The following is a 26,071-nucleotide window of genomic DNA, read 5'->3' on the forward strand; positions in this document are numbered from 1 at the left end:
ACCCTGCACAAGCCTCTAAGTGTTAGAGGCCACTCTTTGACCCTCTGCAGAGCAGGAATTTATACTTCTAGAATGAGCTCCACCCACTGATATCACACATCTGGCAGACTCTCAACATGTGTACTCACACATTTTGTGACTGTGTATATATGTGTGTGTGTAAATAGAACAACTAGAAGAGCATTAGAAACTTAAAATCGATATGTTGGAATATACAATTATGAGTCTACATTTTTAAAGAAATCTTCCCTAGCTTAGTTATCATAGTTATAAAAGATAACGAATATTACACATTGTAAAGGGAAAAATAACTGTTAGTGCCCTTTAAAATATATGGAAGTGTTTTCATTTTTTTTTTTTCATTTGATAATGAAAGATAGAAGACAAGATGGATTAGGATGAACTGTAACATTATTAAATATTTTGGTACATCTTTTTTTCTTCTTAATAATAAAGAGATCTTATTTAAGCTCACATAATCCATGTACTTGATTAGTGATTCAAACATTTTTGTTTCCTTTCCCCCCTAATATATCACTTCCTCATTTTCAACAATAACCAAAGATGACACCAGTCCTCCAAAAGACAAAGGCACATGGAGAAAAGGCATCCCAAACATCATGAGGAAAACGTTTGAAAAAAAGCCAACTGCTGTAGGAACCTTTGGTGTCAGACTGGATGATTGTCCCCCAGCTCATACCAATCGGGTAGGAGACAAAAGCTTTGTTTGTACCATATTAGTCCAGGGCAACTGCAATCTCATCAGTGTGAATGTTCCCCTCCAGTGATACACAGAATAATTGGAGACCGACCATCTTCCACATCTTTCCATACATTTGTCCCTGACAGGCCTGGGCCTCCTGCTGGGGCCCTTTCATTCCCTTGATAGGAGACCCTAGCCCTTATTCAATAACTGATTCTTTCTTTTTTTGGGGGGGGGGGCTTAGGGGTGTCATTTTCTCCCATGACATTCTTAATTTCTGCATCATTTTTTTTGGGGGGAGGGGATAATGTGTTATTATCTACTTTGTCCAGCAAGCACTCCTCTGTTGACCTTTTAAGTGTTTTTTTAACTTCAAAGATTTGTTGTGATGTGTGAATTGCAGCCATATATTGTTAGTCTCTCAGCACACATTTAAATGCCTGCTATGTGTCGGGTACTGTGATCACCTCTGGGGGATACCAAGGCAAAGAGAAGACAGAATTAAGTTCTCTAAGGGTGAGGAGTAATGGGGAGAACAACATGCTTGTGGAAGCAGTGTATATAAAATAGATACAGAAGGACCAGGAGAGCCTTCATGATGAAGTGAGCACTTGAGGTGAATCTTGAAGCAAAGAATATTCAGTTACATTTTTATCTCCTCATTTGGGGGGTTCCCTCCATGATATACTTTGCAAGCCATTTGTGCCTCCTAGTCTGTGTGCCTGTATCTTTCCCAAAGTTCTCCACACAAAATGGGAGACCTTTCTCACTTTGTCCCAGCAACACAAGAATACTAAGACAGAGCTCCAACCATCCCCCATCTTTCCTCTGTCTCGTTCCCAGAATTAGCCTATCTTCTCTTTCTGTCTGATTTTTGGATTACCACCTTATTGGAGTATTTTGTTGATTTTATGTTGTGGCCTACCCACACCAATCATGTCCCCTTTCACTGCTTTCCACAAGAGTTTTTTCTATGCCCAGTGAAAGAACTCCGGGAGATGACTAAAAACCATTACATTGAATTCCCAGTCCCTATATTTTTGCCCACCTGCATTTTGGATTTCCTTCACAGGCTAATTTTACAATATTTCAGAGTCCGATTCTTTTTGTACAGCAATATAACGGTTTGGTCATGTATACTTATTGTGTATCTAATTTATATTTTAATATATTTAACATCTGCTGGTCATCCTGCCATCTGGGGGAGGGGGTGGGGGGTAAGAGGTGAAAAATTGGAACAAGAGATTTGGCAATTGTTAATGCTGTAAAGTTACCCATACATATAACCTGTAAATAAAATGCTATTAAGTTAAAAAAGGGGGGGGGGGGGGTTTTTTCTATAGATTTTCAAAGGGAGTGGTAAACAGACGGGGTCTTCGTTGTTAGAAAAACTTGGAATTATTTTTTAGAAAGGCTTTGCAGTTTTCCAAAAGCAATCAAGATTACTCTCAGCTCCTTTTTCATTGCTGGACCCAGATATAGATAATATTGGACAAATTCAACAGGTGCCCATTCAGACATATGTTGGAATCCTGAGTATCCATTTGGTCTTCATTGTGTGGATGGTCAGGCCAGACTCCTTTGAGTGAGTGCAGATCTCTTCCAGGAGGCTCTCTGCAGTGTCTTATGGTTTGATACAATGAGCAGGAAATCATCTACAAACAAGAAATCTGGAGAACTTCACCATCCACCGGGGATCCCTCTTTGCCTTAATATTGGACTTCCTCAGCATACTGGCAAATGTCATACTTTCACATCTCTTCACTGGATGCATATTATCAGAGTGTCATTAAACAAAACTATTTACATCCCATTAAGTGTCTTCCAAGAAGCAATTTATGATATCTAGGTGGGAAGCACCTCAAAATAACATTTTGCTTTAATGAGTCAAATGTTTTTTCATAATTAATAAGTAGTATTATTGTTTAATAATATCATTTTTTGAAAAACCCCTTGTTCCCTACCAATACCTTTTATCATAGTGAGATTTTTTTCATACCTTCAATATTTTCCCATGCTTTAAATACCTTATAAATCAATCACTACTCAACATCTTTTTATATACGTTTATATCACCTCCATGAATATCCACAATTAATTACAAAGTTGTCCCAGTGGGACTGCTTTTCCTTTTCTTTTTTCTCATTAATGGCATTTCTTATTCTTTAACTTTAACTTAGAGGTCCAAATGGGGTAAACCCAGTGTCCTTGATGGATAAATTTGTTTGTTGTATTAATTTTTTGCAGAGTATTTCCATTTTTTATTTGTATTCTTTCAATTTTCTTTGGGATGATGTTGACATCTTTCTTTATACAGATTTTACTTTCTGTTGATTCTTGCTTTATGAGACAAAATAATCATCTGACATTTTTTTTTTTTTTTAAGATTTTACTAATCTTTAACCTTAACAAACTAAAGTTTATGTAATTTGGTGTGGCCTTTAGCAGCCATCTCTCAAAATTTGGCTATTAAGGCAGATGTTTGTTAAGACACTTTCTGGGCTCTTTATATTTATTTAATTTCTGCATGAAATGATTATATATTGTGGTGAGATTTTTTTTCAGGGAAAACCTGAGATTATTAAAATCTGCCCAGTTTTCCAAAAATAATCTAGCCTGCTCTTAAGTTCTGTGATCAGCTCATTGGCATTTTATAGAATCTGTCTAAATGTACTCTTAGATAAGTACTGCATCTTTATTGTAGACATTCTTTTCCTTTGATTTACTTTTTCCTATGTGGAGAATTAGGCTCACTTTTTTTTAAGAGAGTAGAGATCTCACTTAGGTTCTGCATAAAGATATCTACTCAGCTCCATGTCATCTCTGGACAGCCACATCTGGGGAACCTCCTCCGCATACCACCAGAGTCTCCCTTCCTTGACAGTGCTGACCTGCTATAGCAAGTGCACAGCTGTCTGTTTTGTGCTTCCTTTGATATCACTAATCAAAGGTTGGACAAAGTTATCACTGTTAAATCTTTCAAGGAATCCTGTATGATTTTTATACAGATAGGGGAAACAGCATTAGAAAAGATAGTTTATTAAATGTGTTTTATTGTTGTCCATCTTTCATACTTTGAAGTCCGGTGACATCACCGTGTTGGAGTCAAGGTACAGTATATTTGACTGTGGCTCATCAGTCCAGGATGGGCTTGGAGGGGAACCAAGCGTGCGTTCTGAGGTGCACATCTCACCTTTCCCTCCTGCTCAGGGTGCAGTGCCTTCTGTGTTGTGGGCACACCTTGCTGGGCAGTCCTGGGCCAATCGAGACTAAACTTCTTGGCAGAGACCTTGAGTGTGTCGCTGTACTGCTTGTTCTGTGTGAGCACTGACATAAGCCCCACCTGGTGGAGTTTGAATTTGAATGCTTGGGAGAGGACCTCAGTGTCTGCTATCTTGTCTGCCAGGGTACTTCAAAAGGAAATGGTTTTTTATAGTCAGTAAGCATCGGAATATTGTATTTACTATCCTTTTCAGTACCTTTAGTTACTAAAAAAGATAGGCTTATGAAAGTTTTAAGAAATAACAGGCAAGCTTCCACAAATGATGACTTTTCTTAAAACTTTGATTAGGGCTGTCCTCTCTGAGGATTTGTCATTAAATTGTGGCTTGACATACTTGACACTCCAACAGCCACGACTCTTGTTCAGGCACTTAGTCCTCGTCCACTCTCATCTGGACTAAACTCCTCGTTGTCCTCCTGCCCAAGGAGGCTCTCCCTTACTGAGGACACTTGAGGCTTACTTCTCGAACCTGATACGAACCTCTTTGGCCTTTTAGTCTGCATGATCTGGCCCTGCCTATTTTTCCAGTTTTCATCTCAGCCTTGGAGCTCTTCTCTTTCCTCTTTGCCAGCCCCTGGGATCCCTGGTTTCCTTCCAACCTCAGTTCAGACTCCACTGTTTCCCTGAGACATCTCTGGAGCTGCCAAGGTTACCTTGTGTGCACTTTTTTATTGATCTCTGTGTGTGCTTATTGTCTTAGTTATTGATCTGTGTGTGTGCTCATTGTCTCAGTCTGCTTTTTGCTGTTGTCTTAGTATCCTTATTGCCTTCTGCCTTGCCCGGCATACAGGAGGTGCTAAATAAGTGTTGGTAGACTGATTGAATGACATGACCCCCATAGTTAGGATCATTGTCATTGCCTTTGACGGATTCAACCCCTTAAACCCAACAATATTTTATCATCACAAATATGGATCTCCTCTCTTTATATTTGACCTGGTTCAGCTGCCTTTTCCCTTTGTGTTTTCTTCTCTCCCAAAAACACTGCAGGACCTTAATCCTTCCACTTCTCTGAAGCAGCTCAGCTGTTTTTGTGGTATTGCCCTAAAGATGACTTGCAGAGTCAATCCTTTATCAAATCAGTCTCTCTTTAATCTTTTCTTTCCCTGCTTCTCACTGTTTTCTAAGGTGATAATGCGTATGATATTCCTGTTTGTCCCTCTGCTGACTTCTTATTCCCTCCCTTTGGTGAGACCATCAAATCTTTGTGGGCTGATACAGGAAGAGTTTTATTTTTATCTTTTTATGTCCACTGTAAAATCCTGTACCTTGATAGGCACACTAGGCAATTGTGGATTTGAATTTAATACACCTCAGACCAATAGAGTTTTTAAATCGCAGTTTGTGCATCTTTTAAAACAAAAGCCTAATGAAGAAAGTATGTATTGAATTTGCTTGATTAATATAAGCGTTTGGGAGATGTGTGTAAAAAGCAACTTGTATTTCCCATAGTCTGCTTACGAACTAAATGCCTGACTTCTTCTAGTGTTTCTTACCCAGCCAATAATTAGTAGTAATAATAAACATATATTTGAAACTTTTAAGATTTACAAATCATTAAATTTTACAACTATGCTGTGAAAAAGAAGCTGCAATTGGTCTTGCCCTTAGTTTTTCAGACTCCCACATCCACTATTGTATTAGATAACTTTTTTTTTTTAACCTTATATCCTCATTCAGTTTGGATTATTATTTCCCTGATAATCATTTCCATTCCAGTATTCCAAATATATTTAATGCAGTTACAATTGAGCTCACAGTTTTCTTGATTCTTCACATGACCTAAGCAGCAGATTTTATGTAGAGATAAATAGTTTAATAATAGAGTTAAATAATAGCTTAATAATGACCATTTAAGGCCTGTAAACATTAAAATTGTCTCTTTTTATTTTGTAGTATATTCCACTAATAGTTGACATATGCTGCAAATTAGTTGAAGAAAGAGGACTTGAATATACAGGTATTTACAGAGTTCCTGGAAATAATGCTGCTATCTCAAGTATGCAAGAAGAACTCAACAAGGGAATGGCTGATATTGATATACAGGATGATGTAAGTTGATTAATTTTCATTTATCAGAATGTTGTGGTGACTAAGTAAAAATACATACTTATTTCCATTTTGAATACCTAGAAATGGCGAGACTTGAATGTGATAAGCAGTTTGCTGAAATCATTCTTCAGAAAACTCCCTGAACCTCTCTTCACAAATGGTAATTTATTTTCTGTAAAAACCACTTCAACCCTCCTAGTCCTAAGTTTTAATTTTAAAGAAAATTAAATTGGAAGAAAAAATAACTCTTGGTATAGGAAAAAGAAGACTTTGGTTACCATTGGGTTAAAAGTAGAGTTACATGGTACTAAACTGGGTTTTTTTTGTTCTTTTTTGGTAAATTTCACCAAATGCATGAAAACAAATTTATATACAAATATCTACATTGAACAAAAACTACATTGTTGTATCCCCCTTTGTTTCTGACACTCAGAATGACATTTCTTCCAAGAAAAAATTTTAAATATATAAATATACATTACTTAGATACACATGTTTTTAATAAATCATATCCTTGCTGAATGTCTCATGTATGTGAATGTCTATACATACACACATATATAGAAGATCTTGTGATTGGTGTTGGGGGCAGGAAAAAGTATATAATACTTTTTTTTCTTGCTTTCATGGAAATTTTGCACTCTATCCAAATTACTTTCACATAGTTCTCATTAAAATTAATGTCATTTTGGAGGCCTAAACTTTAAACCTATTTAAGACCCATTCTTTTTCTCTGCTTTTTTAAAAATATTTGTTAACTATAATTAAGTACACTCTACCTAATTAGTTGAGAAAAAAAATGTCTTTCTGTTGCCAGATAAATATGCAGACTTTATTGAAGCAAATCGAAAAGAAGATCCCCTAGAGCGTCTAAAAACGTTAAAAAGACTAGTGAGTATTATTAGTCAGTTTGGGGATTACAACAAAAAGCTTTACAAGTTTTAAATTCATCACTAAAATGATGTTTTACAGATTCATGATTTGCCTGAACATCATTATGAAACCCTTAAATTTCTCTCTGCTCATTTGAAAACAGTAGCAGAAAATTCAGAAAAAAACAAGGTAAGTAAATAAAAAGATTTTAATCAAAACTTTCTGATTTATATAACAAAATCAAAAAGTAGTCCTGGAATTAAAAGGAACCAGTGCAGATTTGTCCACCTGCCTTGCTTACTGAGCAGGTCCCCAGAAACAGTAGAAGGAAGAGCACAGATGGAAACAAGTTCTGATGGTCCAGTTCTCAAGTCATCAGACTGAGCACTTGCCACTCCTTAAGACGTGCTGGTGTCTCTCATCTCCTTGCCTTCACACAGGTTTAAGCTGCATGGTCACCATAGTAGGAGTGGGAAAGACTGAGGGTGATGGGTTACTTTGAATCTTTAAAATCATAGTAATTTTAAAAGAGTATAATACAAGATGTGCTTGGATGTGTAGTAAGTTCTCTTTTATGGGAGCTTTCACAATTTTGTTTTCTTTCTGCCTTTGGTAGCTCCAAGAAATTTAAAAAAATAAAAAAGCCTTGGATTCTCTTATAACTCCTTTCCCTATTTTTCTTGGCTGGCCTATCCTGAATAAGTTTTTTTTCCTTCATTTAGTAGTATACAGTGCAGTAGTTTACATCAAACCAGACAATAGTAGCATGATCCCTCTTAAATTGAACAGTATAATTAAGTTAAAAACTTAGGTAACTCTTTGAGTCCTGTCGTCTTTCTTCCTTTTTCTTTCAAAAGCCAGTTCTCCCCTGTTAATGTCTCTTGTCTCCAATGTATTTCATTCTCCTCTCTCTTTCCCCCAACATCCCTCAAAAGCTTTTGGGTATTTTATCTTTTCTCCCTTCAGTCTTCATTGTTTCTTCAAGTCTCAACTAAAATCCCACCTCCTACAAAAATCCTCTCCTTTATAAATTTAAGATCTTCCCTCATCCTACCCCCATTTTATTGTGAGCTCTTTATCTTGTACGCACAGGGCTCGACTCATAGAAGGCATTTGGGAGATGCTTTTGCTTGATCTTTGCCATATTTGAAACTGTTTACCATCCTTTGCTCCTGGATATTCTCTTCTAGTTTTCCTCCTCATCTTCCATGATTTTAATAACCAAATATCTGTGTAGATGACTCCCACATCTATAAATATAAATATACAGCTCCAGGTCCCCCATCATCAACTGCCTATTGAACATTTGAGACCATATTTGTCCGATAGAGATCTTCACCTTAATGTATCCATCAAATCTTCCAAATATCCCTATTTTTTTTTAAGGGAATCACTATTTACTATTCAAGATTCACAATCTTGAACATGATGAGTTCAACTTGTGCTATGTCCAATTAGCTCCCAAATATTTGCCTTCACAACATCTCATCCATCTTCTTATTTCATTTTCCTCATTTGAAACTCATCTTCCACACAGCTCTCAAACGGATTTTCCCAAAGTACAAGTAAAATCATGTTACTCTTCTGCTTAGAAAGCTGTAGTAGTTTGTCTTGGGGGGGGGGAGGGGGGGGAACAAGCAGTAACCTTTTTTTTTTGTATTTAAGCCCTTCACAATCTTTCCAATACATGGTCTTTTTTTAAGCCCTGTTATGCCCAATAGAATGTTAGCTCCTTGAGGAAAGACTTCTCCAGAACCTAGCATAATGCATAAATTGATCTCTTGGTTTCAAGAGTTGCTTTTTCCAAGGTACTGTTGTTCTTTGAACAATAGATGAGGTAGAATTCAATAGCCATCAAATGCTCACAAAAGTCCCTATCCTTGAGACCCTTATAATCAAATTTGGAGATACCTGACCCACATACAGATACTTAGAAATATTTACAAAATATTATTTAAATTAGTGTAATTAACAGAGTTAAAAGACTATTCATATTATGATTGATTGTACATGTATAACCTATATCAGAATGCTTTGTTGTATTGGGAAGGGGGAGAAGAAACTATATATGGAATTTAATATCTTATAAAAGTGATTGTTAAAACTAACTAATTGAAAAAAAATGAAATACTATTCATATTAATACCTCGGCTTCCTGAAAGGTGTTATTTTGAACTACATTTTAAAGAAGGTAAAGTATATGAAATGGATAAGAATTGACATTGAAGGTTGAGGGAAATTACAAAGTGAGAAGACACAAGTATGGGTGTATGTGCCAGTATGGATGTACATGCCAGTAAGGTAAGACAAATGGACAAATTGAATTTGACATTTTTTGAGAACCTTTCAGATAGAAACTGTAGGTTTGCTTTTGGAAATTTAAACCTCTTTTGAATATTAGTTGTATCACTTTTGTGCTTCTATTTTAATAATATCCCATATCTTTTTCCTCTCTTCACCCTTTCCCTTTTCACCCCACTCTGTACACAACCCCATTCTTTTTTACAGATGGAACCAAGAAATCTAGCAATTGTTTTTGGTCCAACCCTTGTGCGAACATCAGAAGATAACATGACACATATGGTGACTCACATGCCTGATCAGTACAAAATTGTAGAAACCCTTATTCAACATGTAAGTTGGGGGGTTACTCTTTTAGAAAAGACCCTGAACGAAAGTTTGGATTTAAATTCTCTCTCTTTTGCCAACAGAGCTCTTTCCTCTCTGTCCTGTCCTCCTTACTAGTGACAGTTTGGAGGGTTTTCTCATTTTTTTATTTTTTTTTATTTTAAATTTTTAGCATGACTGGTTTTTCACAGAAGAAGGTGCAGAAGAGCCTCTTGTAAGTTCCTTTAGTTCCTTTTTTCTTTTGTATTTGTGGTCAGTTGTTTTGATTTGAGATACATAGTCTTGAATTTTCAACAGTGTAGCTAGCCATAGTCCACCATTAGTTCTTCATTTCAGAAGTTGATTTCTTGCTTCTGAATTTGTTGTAATGAAAATACCAGAAGTTAACTAACTCTGTAGTTGTTAGTTTTAGTATGTGGGAAAACAAGGTTCTTGGGTCATTGCCAATAAAATTTCTAAATGTTGTTAAAAGCACAATGAAATAATTTTGAATAAGTGTTGAAGGGATCTTTGTTTGTTAACTATAGACAACAGTTCAGGAGGAAAACACAGTAGAATCTCAACCAGTGCCAAACATAGATCATTTACTGACCAACATTGGAAGGACGGGCGTGTCTCCTGGAGATGTATCAGGTAACTTTGCCTGGGCAGTGTTTCATCTGTAGGCTAGAAAAACCTACTGGATTGTATTATAATGAAAGAACAAATAAATCATAAGTAATGATTCACACTGATTTTTCTTTTTCTCATTTTTTCCTTTCTACTAATAAACTGATTCTCTTTTCTGATTTGATTTTGAGTATCTTACAGTGAATATAATGACATTGGCAGTGCATGGAGTTGGAATGCTTGTTGACAAGTCTGTCAGATTTGGAAATATGAGGGGAAATGAGCATGCATAGCCCTGTTTTCTTTATTCACAGTTATCCATATAATTGTCATCACAAGGTAAAACAGATAAATGCTACTGAATATGTGGTTGCTGTGATGGCAGAAAGTGTGAACTTCTACCTGGTAAAAATCACCCAAGGTTAGCTATGGAGTTTAAAAGCACAAAGTTAAATAATTAGAACTACTAGATATTATATATATATATATATATATATATATATATATATATATATATATATATATATGTATATGTATATGTATGTAAATATCTCTAGTTAAAAATCAGTCTCTTCCAAATTCATTTTCTTCTGTAGCTCAGTGGCTTCCCTCCTTTCTTGGTGAAGCTCGAGACTCTTTGGTGAACAATTTCCCTGCTGTACTGTTGCACTAACCGGGCGCGTTGTCTCCTAGTCTTCTCCCTTTTTCTCTAGTTCTTGTTCTAGTACTAAAGGGGGTCTTCAGCACTTTCTGACACAGGCAAATCTATACTGATGTTGCACAACAGGCGAAACGGGAGGCGTCTATCCCGCGGTCATGTCACTAGTGGACGCTGTGGTGTCCCTGATGGACAGCTGGACCTGTAGGAAGAAGGAGGACTGTTGCCCACACTGTAGCTGCCTTGTCTGCAGAAATCCCCCATTCTTGTAAATGCCAAAATAGTTGATCTGTGCTGTAAATTTTCTTTTAAAAGTATTTTAAACAGATCAATGCTACTTTCTTAAAAGTTTTTCTGCTGTTTCTTGTTATTTCTGAAAGCAGACCCTGAGGAGAAATAGCATGGTATGATCTACCAGTTTTTTAAGTCATGAAGCATTTAGCCATGTGTCAAAAAAGAGGTGTGGCATGGGGCTCAGCTCCTTAATTTTGAAAATTAAATCTCCCCAAAGTTGAAAAGTGAAATCTCAAAATCAGCATTATCTTTGAATGGTGCTAGCCCCTTCCTACCCTCTTTATAATTGTACAGTATGAGTTTTTGCCAGACAGTAAAATGATGGTCTCCATTTTTCCATTTCATGATAGCGCTTGTTCTATAGATAACTGGTAGCTAGTCAAAAGGAACCCTGGAAACATTAATGTGAAGCATAAAACTGGGGTCAAAACACAATATTCAACATTATCCAATATGTAAAGCCATGTGACCTGAAGTCAAGGTTATCCTAAGAACTTCTGCTTCCTTAATTATACCATGTATAATGCTACAATATTGAAAGGAGTAAAGTTTAACGGTCTGACAAAAATAACCCCAAATATACTGAGTGTCTCAGTCTTGTAGCTAGGACGAACCCATAGTCCTAATGTCCTACATTGTGTATCAGTTCAAACACAAGATATGGTACACAGTACAATTCTTAAGAGGTCTTAAAGCTTGGAGAAGTTAATAAACAGTAGTCTTTCTGTTTTTATTTAGAACAGGGCTCCTTTGCCATTCCTATCATTGAGCTGGTTCTGCCTACAATTCACAGCATCCTTTCATGGCGGTGGCTTTCTGTGGTGCAGCTTGCATCTTTGTGAGCTCTGACTCTCCACTGTGTTCTGTGGTTTTGTTTGGGTTTTGCTTTCACATCTTGTTCTGTGCCTGTCTCTTCCATAAATTTTGCATTGTTTGTAAAAAGAACTTCAAATTATAGCCAAAACTGACCAAATTTTCTTTAACTTCATACAGATTCAGCTACTAGTGACTCAGCAAAATCTAAGGTAAATTTGGTTTGGGACTGGTTGATAAATGTGCAAAGATTCAGTTCCCCAGCCCAGTTAGGGAACACCTACCTACTTATTTAAGTATAAATCCCTTTTGTAGTATTTTTGTCTATACCTAATTGAAATAAGTACAGAATGCTTATCTAGTATTTGGCACATTTTCACAAGAACATGAGAGGCAGTAGTATCAGAGCGTGGCTCTGACATTTGACTATTGTAAACCACAGTTTTCAAACAGGTTCAAACTCATCCTTTCACAAAATTTTCCTCAAGCACTTTTGGCCAATTTGGCCAATACCATATTATTTCCCCAGTGCTGCAAAATTCATTCCAAAATTTTATGGTTCTTAGTCCTTTTGTGTCATGTATATAATAACATTGAAACCAATTTTGTTAGAGCCTAGAGCCAGCAACACATTTTTTAAAATAATACAAATTCATTGGCTACTTACAAATGCTTCTTAGTCCCTATGATTTGGTTTCTACCCCTACTAATCTACTCTGGTAACTATCTTGCATATGTTTGCATATATTTTGAAAATAACAAGCTATTAAAAATTTTTTTTAAAAGACTAATTCAGGAATTCATTATCTCCCACTCCAAGATGCCAGGTTTACCTCCTGCCTCTATAAAGAGCTTTGCTTAAATGAATAGCCTCCCATCTCCTTTATCCATCCATCACTAAAGGAAATCCTAACTACTTAATCCTCCAGAATCTAACCTTGCACAAAGTAGGTGAGGCAATGAATAATATAGCGCAGTTCAACCAACCAACCAACCAATTTTTAAAAAAGGACCTACTCTGAGGGCCTTAAAAAATGGGTAAGGCATTCCTTGTCTTTGAGGAACCTATAGTCTAAAAAAAGTCTAAAATGACCAAATTAGAAAGTGTAGAAGCTGAAACAAGCTATTTCATTCAGGATTGACTTTCAAACATGGACTAAAATAAGAGTATTAATAAACACATTAAATGCTAAGAAGATCATTGTCAGTCTCATCTTTTGGGGAAGTTATGTTTCAAGGAGGAGTTGATTCAAGGATTTCCCAGTCTTAAAATCTCTTGTACCAGGAAACGTAGAAAGAATGAGCAGTAATCTTTAAAATAGGTTAGGAAGGTTTTAAGTCCATGGCAACTCAAAATTTTTTAAGGTTATCATGTGTACCTTCTCACAACATTTTAGTGTAATGGACTTAATAGTGGGAAACTGGGTTCTAGTCTTACTTCAGCTATAAAGTAGCAGTGTGACTATGGGCAAAAGTGTCTATCTTCAGTTAAAACTATCACTACATTGCTACCCACAGTAAATTCTGAAACTAACCCCTAGTGTTGGTGCATTTGACTTTTAGGTTTTTAATTATAACTTTTAAAATTAGTATACATAATTGGCTAAATTCATACAAATCCTTTGATTTGGAAGAAGTAATAAGTGGAAGGTCCTAATGGGAGATTAGTCATTCATGAAAGTATTTGAATTCACTGTATCTTGTCTAATGAAATAGTAATTGTCTCTAAGTTTAAGTCAAGATTTTAGGGCTGAGTAGTATTCTTTAACAATTAATTATAAGACTTGTATAAAATGTCTTGGTTTCGGATATGGTAAAGAATTTGGAAAAAACCTTGGGAGGTGGAGGAGATAGCTACATTCAGTTTCTCTTGAGGTTTTGTTAAATTTCAGTCTAAGTTTCCCTTTTATCTTATGTTTCTTTCCCAGGGTTCTTGGGGATCCGGAAAGGATCAGTATAGCAGAGAATTGCTTGTATCCTCCCTCTTTGCAGCAGCTAGTCGCAAGAGGAAAAAAACAAAAGAGAAAGCACAGCCGAGCAGCTCAGAGGATGAGCTGGATAATGTATTTTTCAAGAAAGAAATTGCAGAACAGCCTCAGAGTGATAATAATAGTAAAGAGGATGGCAGCGGAGAGTTGAAAAGAGAGAATGATCCAGTAAGAAAGCAAAGGACTAGTATTTCTAAAGATAATACTAGCAAAAAAGATTTGCACGTGATGAAAGAGGAAAAGCTGGCGCCAAGGAAAGAGAACGTGGTATCTGGAGAGCCTTTACTACCTCCCAACTCAAAATCCACCAAGTCCCCTACTCTTGGCTACCGTTTCACCGTACTCAAAGAAGGCCCCCAGACACCCTCTCCTGGCCCTGGTGCTCTGCTCAGCACTGCCTCCCCACTCTCCCTGGAGAGGTTGCCTGGTAAAAAGTCCCTCAGTCTGGAAACTAAGTGCAGCGAGTTTCTGGCTAATGCCGATTCCACCTCAGGCTACTCGACCACTTCCTCTGCTGCCTACCTGACCACCCTCGACTCCAGCAGGCTCAGTCCAGAAGTGCGGTCAGTTGCTGAGAGCAAGGGAGAAGAGGCAGATGATGAACAGAGCGAATTGGTCAGTGAAGGTCGGCCTGTGGAAACGGACAGTGAGAATGATTTCCCAGTTTTTGCCACAGGTTTTCTTTCTGAGAAATTCTTTAGGGGGAAAATCCAAGAAATGGTAAAGACAAGTCGGAGAAACTCAGAAGGAAGCGAATTAAGTTGTACTGAGGGAAGTTTAACACCAAGTTTAGACAGCCGGAGACAACTGTTCAGTTCACATAAGCTTATTGAACGTGATACGCTCTCCAGAAAAAAGTCAGCTCGATTCAAGTCAGAGAGTGACGGGACAGGCGATACCAAAAATGAGAGAGAGTCGTCATCTGTAACTAAAGTATTTGATATGAAGAAGAAGGGAAAGTCAACAGGTAATTTGCTGACACCAAGTAGAAGTGACTCAGAGAAACACGAACCCACTTGGAGAATTAAAATAACCGACCGGCTAAAACTGAGGCTCAAAGCATCTGCGGATGACATGTTTGGGGTGGGAAATCAGAAAAACAGCTCTGCAGAGAATGCTAAAAGGAAAAACATCAGGAGACGACACACCCTTGGAGGGCAAAGGGATTTTGCGGAAATTAGCGTTTTAAATGCTTGGAAAGTTCCAGAACAGAGTGGCGAAAGAGAGTCTGAACTTTCTGCTGTGACTCGATTAAAACCGAAATGCCCAGCCCAAGACCTCTCCATTTCAGACTGGCTCGCACGAGAACGCTTACGTACTAGCACGTCTGACCTGAACACAGGAGAACCTGGAGAATATAGACTAGAGAACACTAGTATAACAGAAACATATAAATCAGATGGAGGCAGCTCCCCTAGCACCTTAACTTTGACAAACAGACCCCTTCTTTCCATATCACCGCAATCACCTGAACAAATAAATGGTGAAAGCTTCCAGAATGTCAACCAAAATGATAGGCCTCTACCTGTTGCCAATCCTCAAAAACCATCCCTAGCCCCAGGCACTAAATCACAATTTCATCAGTGTCTCTAAACTGGCAGGGAGGATGCATCCACTACAGCAACTCAAAAGCTACTGTTACATGTTCCAATAACTCTGTAAATATTTTTCTGTACTAGAATTGTTATTATGCAGCCTTCATTTTAGGCTGGTTTCATCAATGTGCACTGTGGAATGTCTTCACTGTGCATTTCTATGGCCAGAAGAACATTAAGAAAAAATATATATTTTAAAAATATATTGGATGGTTGCATACAAATAAGCAGGGTATTTGTTGCAACATGCTATGTTGTCTATACAAGGTTTATGATCAGAAATTGATGAGTAAAACAGCTGACATTAGTCTGCAGCAAATTTGTTCTTTTGGTTTAGTCACTAACAAAAGTGCCTCATCATAACAATTCATTGGGTTTGTTAGGGTGCCATATTGTTAACTGTTAAATTAGAAAACTTTAAATGATCAGATGAAAGCATTTTATTGGTAATGTTACATCTTACAGATTTTAACACAGGTGGATACAGAGCTTCCATTCATAGGCATTCCAGTTGGATCTCCGAGTTTTATATTCAAACTTTTAATACAGTTTTTGAGTTTTGTGTGACTTGAATTTTTAATCTTTCTGTAAAATAAGTAACTTAAATGAACATATTATATGTGTATCTTTTCTTCAGATACCAGATTTGTTATAAATGTTGTAACATAGGTGTGTAGATAGTGGATCCTGGATGGAACTGGCTTCTTTTATGAAGAATATAATTCTGCATGAAGACTTAATGAATCCAAACCTGTGTCATGCCTGTGTGCATACCCAATTAAACACTGGAAATAAAATTGTTTTGGTGAACTTTTTGCATGGCTCAATGTCATTCTAATGAGTCATTTTAAAATGTCACTTAAGTCAGTATCCACCTATGGTGAATGGTAGCTAACCCTGACTTGGAGAAAATAAAAACCAGAATGAATATTTTTATAATATAGAAGGAAATTACTTTTACTCTAGATTTTCAAAGCTTTATTGTTGTCTGGTCTTTCTTCATCTAATAGATTGAGACACATTCTTCAGATTCTCAGACACCTTCTTCCACACACCATTGTTCCCACTCCCTATGCAAAAGATGACCATGAGGTATTCTTTTTCTCTGTAGAATAGCTCTATTTAGAGCAATTTGTTAAAAGCTTGAATTTTGTTTCGTCTTGATAATCATATGAATGCTCCTAATAAATTCACCTTCTTTTGTTTCTGTGTAGATATTCCAGGTAGTGTTATATTTTGCAAGTCTGACCTTAAAGTTTCCTCATCCGTGAAAGGACAGGGATGACTAAATAGATCTGGGAATTTTAAAAATATATGTTGTTTTAATAATTATTATAATACAACTGGTTTCCTTCATGGTCCTATGTATTTTAATTTTACATATTTAAAAATATTTTCTCAAAGAAAGGATCCATAGAAGACCTCAGCAGATTGCTGCCATGTTCTAAATCTAGTATCATACCTCTGACTCGAACCCAGTGGGAGAAAAGAGCCATCAAGAAATATTTGTTTACCTACAACTAAGATGTGGAAAAGTGAACAAATACAGACTTTATTATTCTTTCGAAGGCATTGTGCTAAGCACCTTCAAATATTACTTCATTTGTTCCTCACAACTCTCCAAGACAAGTGCTATTATTATCCCTAATTTACAGATGAGGAGACTGAGGTGGAAGCCCAAGGTCACCTCACTAGAAGTTCCTGAGTACAGTTTTGAACTCGGGTGTTCCTGACCCCAGGGTCAGCCCTCTGAGCCACCAATCTGCTTAATATAAGAATTTATGGTACAATACAAATAGAAATGGGCGTGACTATGAATAGAAAATAAAAGCTCTAAGTGAAGGCCAACTGGGGTGAATAATTTGACTCCATGGAATAAAGTTGGATAAAGTAGAAAAAAATGTCCTCACATTTTTAGAGAGAGAATTGGACTTGATCTGTACTGTTGCCATTACAGGCCCTAAAAGGGTGTTTGGTCAGTGTAACTTTATGATGCTGATTTGTTTTTGTGGAACTTGTAGATTAGCAAAAAGTAGACAAGACAGCAGCCATGGAGCACAAGTAAAGTTTGGTAGCCTTTGGAATAAGTTAGTATCTTTGTCAAATGGAACTAGCTGGTTGTAGCTCACCCAGGAAGAACTGAGAGGTCATTGACTCTTCCCTTATTAAAATCAACGCCTTTATTATTTGACTACAGAGAGCTAGATTTAAAGCCAGTAAGAACAGAGTTCAAATTCTGTCCTTCACTGATTCTTTGTGACCCTGAAAAAGTCACTCAATCTCATCATCTGTAAAAGGAGGGAGTGGACTCAGTTAACTTTAAGATTCCTCCTCTAGATCTGTGATCCATGAGCTGTAATAAGACCTAGGGACAAATAGTCCTATCCTGAAGGAGCTTTACTACACTTGGATGAAAGGGCATGGAGGGGGACGGGAATGTCATAAATACAGACAAGTTAACTTAGGGGAAAGAAGAACAAAATTTAAGGAAATCAGAAAAGTCCTAAAAGGCCGAGTAGCAAGTCAAATCGCAGTTTCTGCCATGGGAGATAAGTAGAAAATGAGCAGAAATAGCTCAGTTTGGAGGAAGGAATATTTGTAAAGGACTTCAAATGACAAGTGGTGCTTTTTTTATCCTCGAGGCAATGAGCTTCTTAACTTTAAGGATTCCCACTCCGGATCTTGGTGGTGGGAGCAATATCCTTACCCCTTCATCTACCTAAGTTCGTGATGAACTCAAATGGCTAACGTGGACTGGCAGAAAGACTACTTTTGGTTGCTTGAGTACAACACAGCCATATGTAGTTTTAATTGGTTTCTAGCTAATGGAAAACAGAATAGGAGCAACTTAGTCAATTCAATTTCCCTCAATTGAATCAAGTAAATGCCTTCAAATGCTTGTTGGATATTCTCTGGTTATAACTAAGTAAATGTTTTTATTAATTGAATGACTTAGGAATGTCTTATTTTGTTCTAATATCAAACTTTAATTTTCAGGGGCTTGGGTCAGTCAGGCTCATCACAGAATATTTGTTAATCCCATTTGTCATTTGTTCATGTTTTGATACAAATTTTTAAAATTTTCAAAAGGAAAATCTGAAAATGCTTGTGATAAAATTTTGTCTTAAGGAAAGAAAATCTGTTCTTGATGTAACTCAAGTTCCAGTGTTTCTGTTTTGTTTAGGATCTTTGAAGTTTTAATGCAAGTATTAAAAAGCTCAATCTGCTTCTCCGCGTCAGCAACAAATGCAGGAGCAGAGAAACTTGTGCAACCACTGTAGAACAAATAGTAAGGATCCTGCTGCCTGGTGCAGGATTCTCAGCTTGACTGCCCAAGAAAGGGAGCAACCTGCAGAGAGATACCTTCTGAGCAAAGAAAATGAGGCATATTCACCTCAGAGCTTTCCTACCATCAGAGCTCCCACGTGAACACAACTGTCCATGGATTTGCTACAAAGTACAAGATAAAGCAAGCCTGACCAACCATGCATTGGAGACATGATGAAGAGAAAATTTAGGGCAGCCTTTCTAAGGAAGCATCCCCACTAACCATGAATGTGTTTGGGTTATTTTGATGGCTAAAATCAGCTGATGCAAAATCCCAGAATGTTCAAGGTGGTTGTATTCCAAATCATTGAGTTATCGGAAAATTATATTGGAAAGGTACAGGAACATGTTTCCAATCTGGATCATTTAGATAACTTAAAATATAGCAATCAAAATTAGCAGAGAACAGCCAAGATAGTGGAGAAATAGGAAGTAATATACTTGGGGTCTTCCCTCTTAACTTAACAAATAGAAATCTAGAAAGCATAACAGACTGAATCCTGGTTCAGAAATCCAAGGGAAAAAAATTTTTTTTTTCTTCCCAAGCCCAGGTCAGCTTTGGGAGAGATAGGTCTGTGGACACAGGAGACTGAGGATAGCCAGGAGGGACTGTACTGAGTTATCTAAGCACAATGACTGGGGGGAAAAAATCTGCTTGTGATAGTGCACCAGGACAAAAAGATTTCCTTATTAACTGGCAGCTTTGTCTCACTAGCCAGTGTTGGATGAGAGTTTTGGGCTGCACTAAGGAGGCAACACATGTCTAGGCAGAGTGGTCTAGGATGAAGAATGATCAGAAGACCCTAGGCTAGCCTTTCAAAAAGAGCGAGTTCAAAATCAAGTAGGGGCTGTATGGCTCTGACTTGGAACTGGAGTAGAAATCTCTGTGCCAGCAACCCCAGCCAATCCGAAGTCTCTAGTGCAATTATCACAGCAGGGATCTGAGACCAAAAAAGGCACCTACAGTTCTGTCACACAACTTGAAGAGATTTCTAGCTTGTGGATAGTGACTGCACCAGCCTTAGTCTACTGGAACTCCAGCCAGGAGAAAGCTTACAGTTGTGTTGCTCAGACCCAAACCCATTTCAGAAACTTGCAGAGATCTGACAAGGATGACAATTGGACTTTGCCTTGGATCAGACTGTTAGGAACAATAGAAGCTTGCAGGTTTCCCAGTCTGAGTTATCCCTGAGATCCTGAAATTACCCCAAGAAGTAGGAACAGCCCAGACATACCCTTCAGAAATGAGCAGAATCCAGTCCTTGCATCAAGTTATCGAGTAGGCTGGAGGTAGGCTGAAACAATGAGCAACCCCCCCCCCCCATAAATTCCCATAACATTCATCATCGCTAATATTTATATAATGTTCACTGTGTACCAGGTGCTATGCTAAATGCTTGACTATTACTCATTTGGTCCTCACAACAACCTGGGAGACAAGCATAGAAGTTAAATGACTTGCCTATGGTCACAGCTAATTAAGCGTCTAAGGCCAGATTGGAGGTTGGATCAAGAATACTTGACACTTGAACACAAATCCAGAAAAAAGAATGACTCCCTATCAATAAACAAAGCCTCAAAGAAAAACACCACTGGATTAAAATTCAGCTAAAGGATCTAACAAAAATAAATAAATAAGAGGACTGGGAGGGGTATTAAAATGATTTTATTAATGAAATGAGAACTTCAGTAGAAGAAATGTGGAAAACAAATGACAGATGAGGGGAAAGAAAGAATAACTTGGTTTAAAAAAAAAAAAAAAAAAAAACCTTTACCCAATAAGCAGATTCTCCCTGAAAATTGGAGTGGACCAAATAGAAAATTAATGACTCTGAAACAATAAAAAAATATCAACACTAAGTTGAAAAACTTGGAGGGAGGGAAAATAAAAAAGATAAAAACAATTGAGCTGATGAGAGATTGAGCAAAGAATTTAACAATAACTGGATTACCTAAAATCATGACAACCTTCCCTCTTCCCTCCCCCCAAAATTGGAACTTGGACATTATTTCAAGAAATTTCTGAAACATGATATGCAAAATTTAGAACTTCCAGTAAAAAATACTATAGACAACAGGAAATAATTTTAAGTGCTAAGGAGTCACAGATCTTGTAAGATTATGCAGCAAGCTTGGATTAAGATATTTCAGAAGATAAAAGACTTACAACCAAGAATATAACAACCAGCAAAATTGAGTATAGTTTTAGGAGGAAATAAAATGGATCTTTAATAAGAGGATTTCCATGTATTCCTGATGAAAATGCCAATCTGAGTAGAAAATTTAACATACAGACAGAAGAAGCAAATGGGAATGAGCAATCAGAAGGGACTAAAACAAAAGGTAAACTGTTTACAGCTAGATGGCACAATGGAGAGAGAACTAGGTCTGCAGTCAGTAGGATGAAGTTTGAATTAGACCTCAGACATGCACTAGCTGTGTGACTGGACAAGCACTTAACCTTGATGTCTGCCTCAGTTTCCTCAACCGTAAAATGGGGATAATATCACCTTCTTGGGTGGCTGTGAAGTGCCAAGCATGTTGTGGATTTTAAACAACTGGTAGCCATTTTTTTTTAAACTATTATTATTGTCGGTGTTGTTTTACTATTAAGACAAAGTATCTGCACGATCTTAAAAAAATAGAAAGGAAGGGGGAGGAGGAAGAGGAAGAAGGGACTAATACGTTGCAAACAAGTAGTTTCAAACTGGGAAAGGGAGAGGGAAAGGGATAGCTAGCCTGAACCTCACTTATATATTAAATGGTCAGAGAAGGAAAGATAAACAGAAGGATGCAGAGGTACAGCAATACATTTCAGCAGAAGAAAAGGAAGTGGGGTGTGTGTGTGTTTATATTATTTATTCATTTATTTATTTCATATGTATTTATTGCTTTTTGGCTGAGGCAGTTGGGGTTAAGTGACTTGCCCAGGGTTACACAGCTGGGAAGTGTTAAATGTCTTTGAGGCCAGGTTTGAACTCAGGTCCTCCTGACTCCAGGGCTGGTGCTCTATCCACTGCGCCACCTGTCCCAAGGAAGTGATATGTTAAAAGAGAATTAGTCTTATGAAAAATAAGATCAGCTAAGGACACCAAATGATAAGAGTTAAAAAGAAACCTGTGGTTGAAGTCTAAATGAGAAGACTGAGGGAGCAGGAGAGATTGCAGCAAACTTCAAGTATTATTCCTCTCTATCTTTATAAAGAGGGAAGAGGTAGTGAGAAAATAAAAAAAACAGAATGGAGGTAATAATAACTGGATGGAATGAACACCATAAAAATTTTTTTTAAGTAGAAGGAAACTAGAAAGCTAAACCTAAATTTAAAATTATTTTTTAAAAAGAAACAGTGGGGGGAAGGGGAGATTGTGAGCCAAAATGGCAGAGAGAGGCCAGGATATTGCCTGCGCTCTCCCCCAGTTCTCTCAGAATCAATGCTAGATCAAGCCTCTGAATAAGTTTTAGAATGATGGAACTGACAAACCTTCAGAGTGTAATAAACTTCCAGTTTACGATATTTGGAAAGACTTCAGGAGAAACGAGTCGATGGATGGGAGAAAATGTGGCCCAGTGCAGGTGTAGCACCCGTACCAGCAGGGAGGTTGGATTTCGGGAGGTCCAGCACAGGGAATCTTGCAGAAGCTCTTCTTAGCCAAAGTATAGCAGCATTGGCCAGGGGATCAGCAGGCCTGCTAAGAAACCCCCACCACAAAAGTGGCAAAAGGTGAGCCCCCAAACCTGACATAACAGGTGGGACTTTGCAAGTCAACCCGGCACAGTGGGAAAGCCCCAGCTCGGTTGAAGGTCCATGAGAGGTCCCTGCCTCCCTACCAAAAAAATGCTTTGGAAAATCTTCCCTGTATTTAGGAACAGAGCTGAGCTTATAAATGAGCCAGAGAACAAAAAGAGCCCTCGCTATAGAAAGCTACTGTGGAGGCAGAGAAGACCAAATTTTACCAAATTCCCTTTATAATACAAATACCATATTGATATCTAAAGCAAGGTGAGACAAAACAGGAAGAAAATGAATAACCCATTACTAGCTGTGTGACCCTGAGCAAGTCACTTAACCCCAATTGCCTCAGCAAAAAAAAAATAATAATAATAACCAATATCACTAATAAAAATACAAAGATTTTTAAATATTAGCAAGGAACATTAGCAACATATCAGAAAGATTATATACTATGACTAGGATATTTATGCCAGGAATATAGGATAAGAAAAATTTTAAGGAAATATGTCATTCCATGTTAACATTCTTATAGGAAGTACAAACATAATTGACTGTACTAATGAGAATCATCCCCCCAAAAATGCTTTTGACAGCATTCGACACCCATTCTTATGGAAAATACTAAAAAGTACAGAAGTACATATAACGAAGATGAAAGAACAAAAATATCATTTCACAATAATAGGAGGAGGATGCTTGTGCTTAACAAGGTAGGAATCATGGAAAAGACTGTTGTTGTGAGAGCTGAAAAGTTGTAATGCTTTAGGCTTGGTCTGTTCCAAAGTTTCATAAATTGTAGAGAGCAACCCCATAAGGGTTACATAACTAAATATGGGATTTACAAAACTATAATTTATTATTGGTAAATGTTTGGTTTTTATATGTATTTTATATACCTAAGATCATGTGAAAATTACTCGGGCAAAAAAAAAAAATTTACAAGTGCAAAAAATTTAAGAAGCCCTATCCACACTGCACAAACAAGCCAGGTTTTTCTTTACCTTGATCTGTCTGATATACCACCAAAGCAAAATTATTTCCATGTTTAATACTATCCCATTTAAGTACTATGAGAATATGAAACAGAATAAATCTACTCCCTCTTCTGTTGTCTCTAGTTGGTTTTTTTTGTTTGTTTGTTTGTTTGTTTTGGGTTTTTTGGTGGAGTTGTCAAGGCTACAAAAGAAAAAAAAAAAAGGATAGATTTTACCAAGAGCCTCAATAATATAAAAGAACTGCTTAATTGAAGCTGCCCTCAAATGGTAGGATCATTATTTTAGAAATAAAAGGGACCTTAGAAGCCATCAAATGAACTAAACTTTGCAAAGCTTAAATCACTTAGCTATTAGTAATCCTTTGATACCCTCTTCCCCCACTTTTTTTTTAAACAGATGAAGAAACTGGATATGCAGAGAATTGAAGTAACTTCTTCACAGTTCTACAGATACCAAGTAGCAGAGCTGGGAAATCATTCACTCCACTCTATCATTAACAGGCAACCTTGAAAAATAATGAGAGCTCATTCTCTCAAAGTGTTCAGATCCATACTCCTTTTCTTCTCCCTTCCCCAGCCCCAACTTTCACAGAGAAAATTCCTGCACTGGATGAAATTAAGGACTATGGCTAGTCATCTGCAGTGCAGAATAGCCTTGGCTATTAGATTTTTCTGGGTCTAAGCTTCTATTCCTGCTTCAAGTTTCTAAATTCAAACATTCTAAAATGGTGAAGATGACAATATCTGTCAATTCTCAGCTAAATGATTAAGAGAAAAAAAAAAAAAAACTATCTCCAGATTCCCAGAAACCAAAACTTAGGGGAAAAAATAATTAAAAGTTAAAAAAACACTGAAGTAAAGATGCTTCTCTATCCCTAAAAGGGGTTGTTAAATCATTTCCCAGCTTAAGGTACATACTAACCCATGACTTGCGAAGTAGCCACTTGCTAATATCACTTCCCTTCTGTGCCTCACACCTATTTTTCTGCCAATGAAGTGTGATGGGGACAGAGGGATGGATAGTGTGATATAATTTCTCACATGGAAATTAGAGCAATGTATAATGAGAGTTCCCTGCAGTCTGCACTCCCTAGTTGGAGCACTAGCAGATATTCTGTAGCTGATTCCCATCTGTGACCACATAGTGAGATGGACAATTGATTGACTGTATAGCCAAAATTGGGAGGTATACACAAAAGGAACTGGTCAGCCAGGACCTGGCCCCCATTTTGATGATTTCTTTCCTTTTTAGCTGCAGTGAGACTGACAATGATCTAAGGGGAAAAGCCTTGGGCCTTCCCTATTCAAGGATGACCCCATAGCCCATGAACACAAGTCTCTGTTCTTGGCTCCTTTGCATTTATTCTTTTTTAGGTGAATTAGATTTGAAAAGAGCTATGACCTTGTGAGCTTCAAAAGACCAGAATTGGAGAACTAGAGTCCATGCCAGAATTTGGTGGAAGTCAGACATTTGAGGAGTAAAGTCCCATGCAACTTGATAAATTTAGACTAGAAATAGTGGAGAAGCAAACTCATCTATCCATCAGTCATGCTATATTTAGAAATAAACTTAGTGGGGCAAATGTCACCTAAAAATCATTATGTTTAGACCCACTTTCCTAAGGAGAAAGGCGCTTTAGTAGAGTGCACAATAGGTGTAGAAAATAATCAGTTTTGTCTGTCTTTGTGTCTTCCAAGCAAATTATTGCTTTGTAAAATCTAATTGAAGCTAATTGGTTAATTAGAACTGGGCCACTAATGAATGGCAAATAACATCATAATGGGAAGGTGAAACCGATGACAGAGAAAGAGACCACCAAATGAATTATCAAGAATACAGAAGGGGAGAGAAAATCGACCTTGCCCTAGGAGAGTGAAACCCTGGAATGTCACAGCAAGGAAGCTTCATGTGTCCAACAGACACATTTACAGGAATATATTTTGGGACACATGCCCTCTTCCCATTCTCCTCTTCAGGGTATTTTTCATCATTATCTTTCCGATATGGAAACCCCATTTTGTGTATCTCTCCAGAATCCTATTTTCCTTTCTTCATCTTCCCTATGTCCAATTTTTAAAATGTAGATACACTACTGGGTATTAGAATAAGTACTTTTTGATCAGAATCTATGGATTTGGAACCCAGCTCCTGTGACTAAGCAAATCACTAAACCTCACACTCCCTTATAGGAAAATATTTAAAAATCTACAGTACTTTATAAGCAAGAGCTATTTTTATCCTTTGACATTCCTGCCTTGTCCTTCCAGAATGTGGCAAACTGTCTTTCAATTACTTAAATGAATTCCCTTTTTATTTAATCCTAATTATTTAAATTAGTTCCCTAGTGATACTAAGCATCTAGATTACTTTATTTTATATTTTTCCAAACTGTGTTATTAATGCCAAGAATCAGAAGAATATATATATATTTAAAATATCTTAAAAAAAAAAAAGGCAAATGTGACCCCAAGTCTAGTGGCCTAACACTAGGGAGGTCAGATTTCAGGTTGCTTCATTGTG

The 26,071-nt window shown here is 37.2% G+C and overlaps 1 protein-coding gene across 7 annotated transcripts in view; it reads left to right on the forward strand.

The window, feature by feature from the left end:
• Positions 1–20,617, forward strand: part of ARHGAP21 (Rho GTPase activating protein 21) — a 148,304-nt gene extending 127,687 nt beyond the window's left edge. For 6 of the 7 annotated variants that reach the window (XM_031939856.1, XM_031939860.1, XM_031939862.1 and 3 more), the window contains 10 exons: positions 565–707; positions 5,883–6,038; positions 6,120–6,198; positions 6,856–6,929; positions 7,011–7,100; positions 9,420–9,545; positions 9,712–9,753; positions 10,067–10,172; positions 12,094–12,125; positions 13,842–20,617. In XM_031939856.1, coding sequence (XP_031795716.1) covers positions 565–707; positions 5,883–6,038; positions 6,120–6,198; positions 6,856–6,929; positions 7,011–7,100; positions 9,420–9,545; positions 9,712–9,753; positions 10,067–10,172; positions 12,094–12,125; positions 13,842–15,494 — 2,501 coding nt within the window. In that variant the 3' untranslated portion in view covers positions 15,495–20,617. Of the gene's footprint in view, positions 1–564; positions 708–5,882; positions 6,039–6,119; positions 6,199–6,855; positions 6,930–7,010; positions 7,101–9,419; positions 9,546–9,711; positions 9,754–10,066; positions 10,173–10,935; positions 11,211–12,093; positions 12,126–13,841 lie in introns of all 7 variants that reach the window. The other variant, XR_004229785.1, reaches the window with a different exon arrangement.
• The last annotated feature ends 5,454 nt before the right edge of the window (positions 20,618–26,071 follow it).

The sequence above is a fragment of the Sarcophilus harrisii genome, chromosome 5 (assembly GCF_902635505.1).
Source record: "Sarcophilus harrisii chromosome 5, mSarHar1.11, whole genome shotgun sequence".
NCBI lineage: Eukaryota > Metazoa > Chordata > Mammalia > Dasyuromorphia > Dasyuridae > Sarcophilus > Sarcophilus harrisii.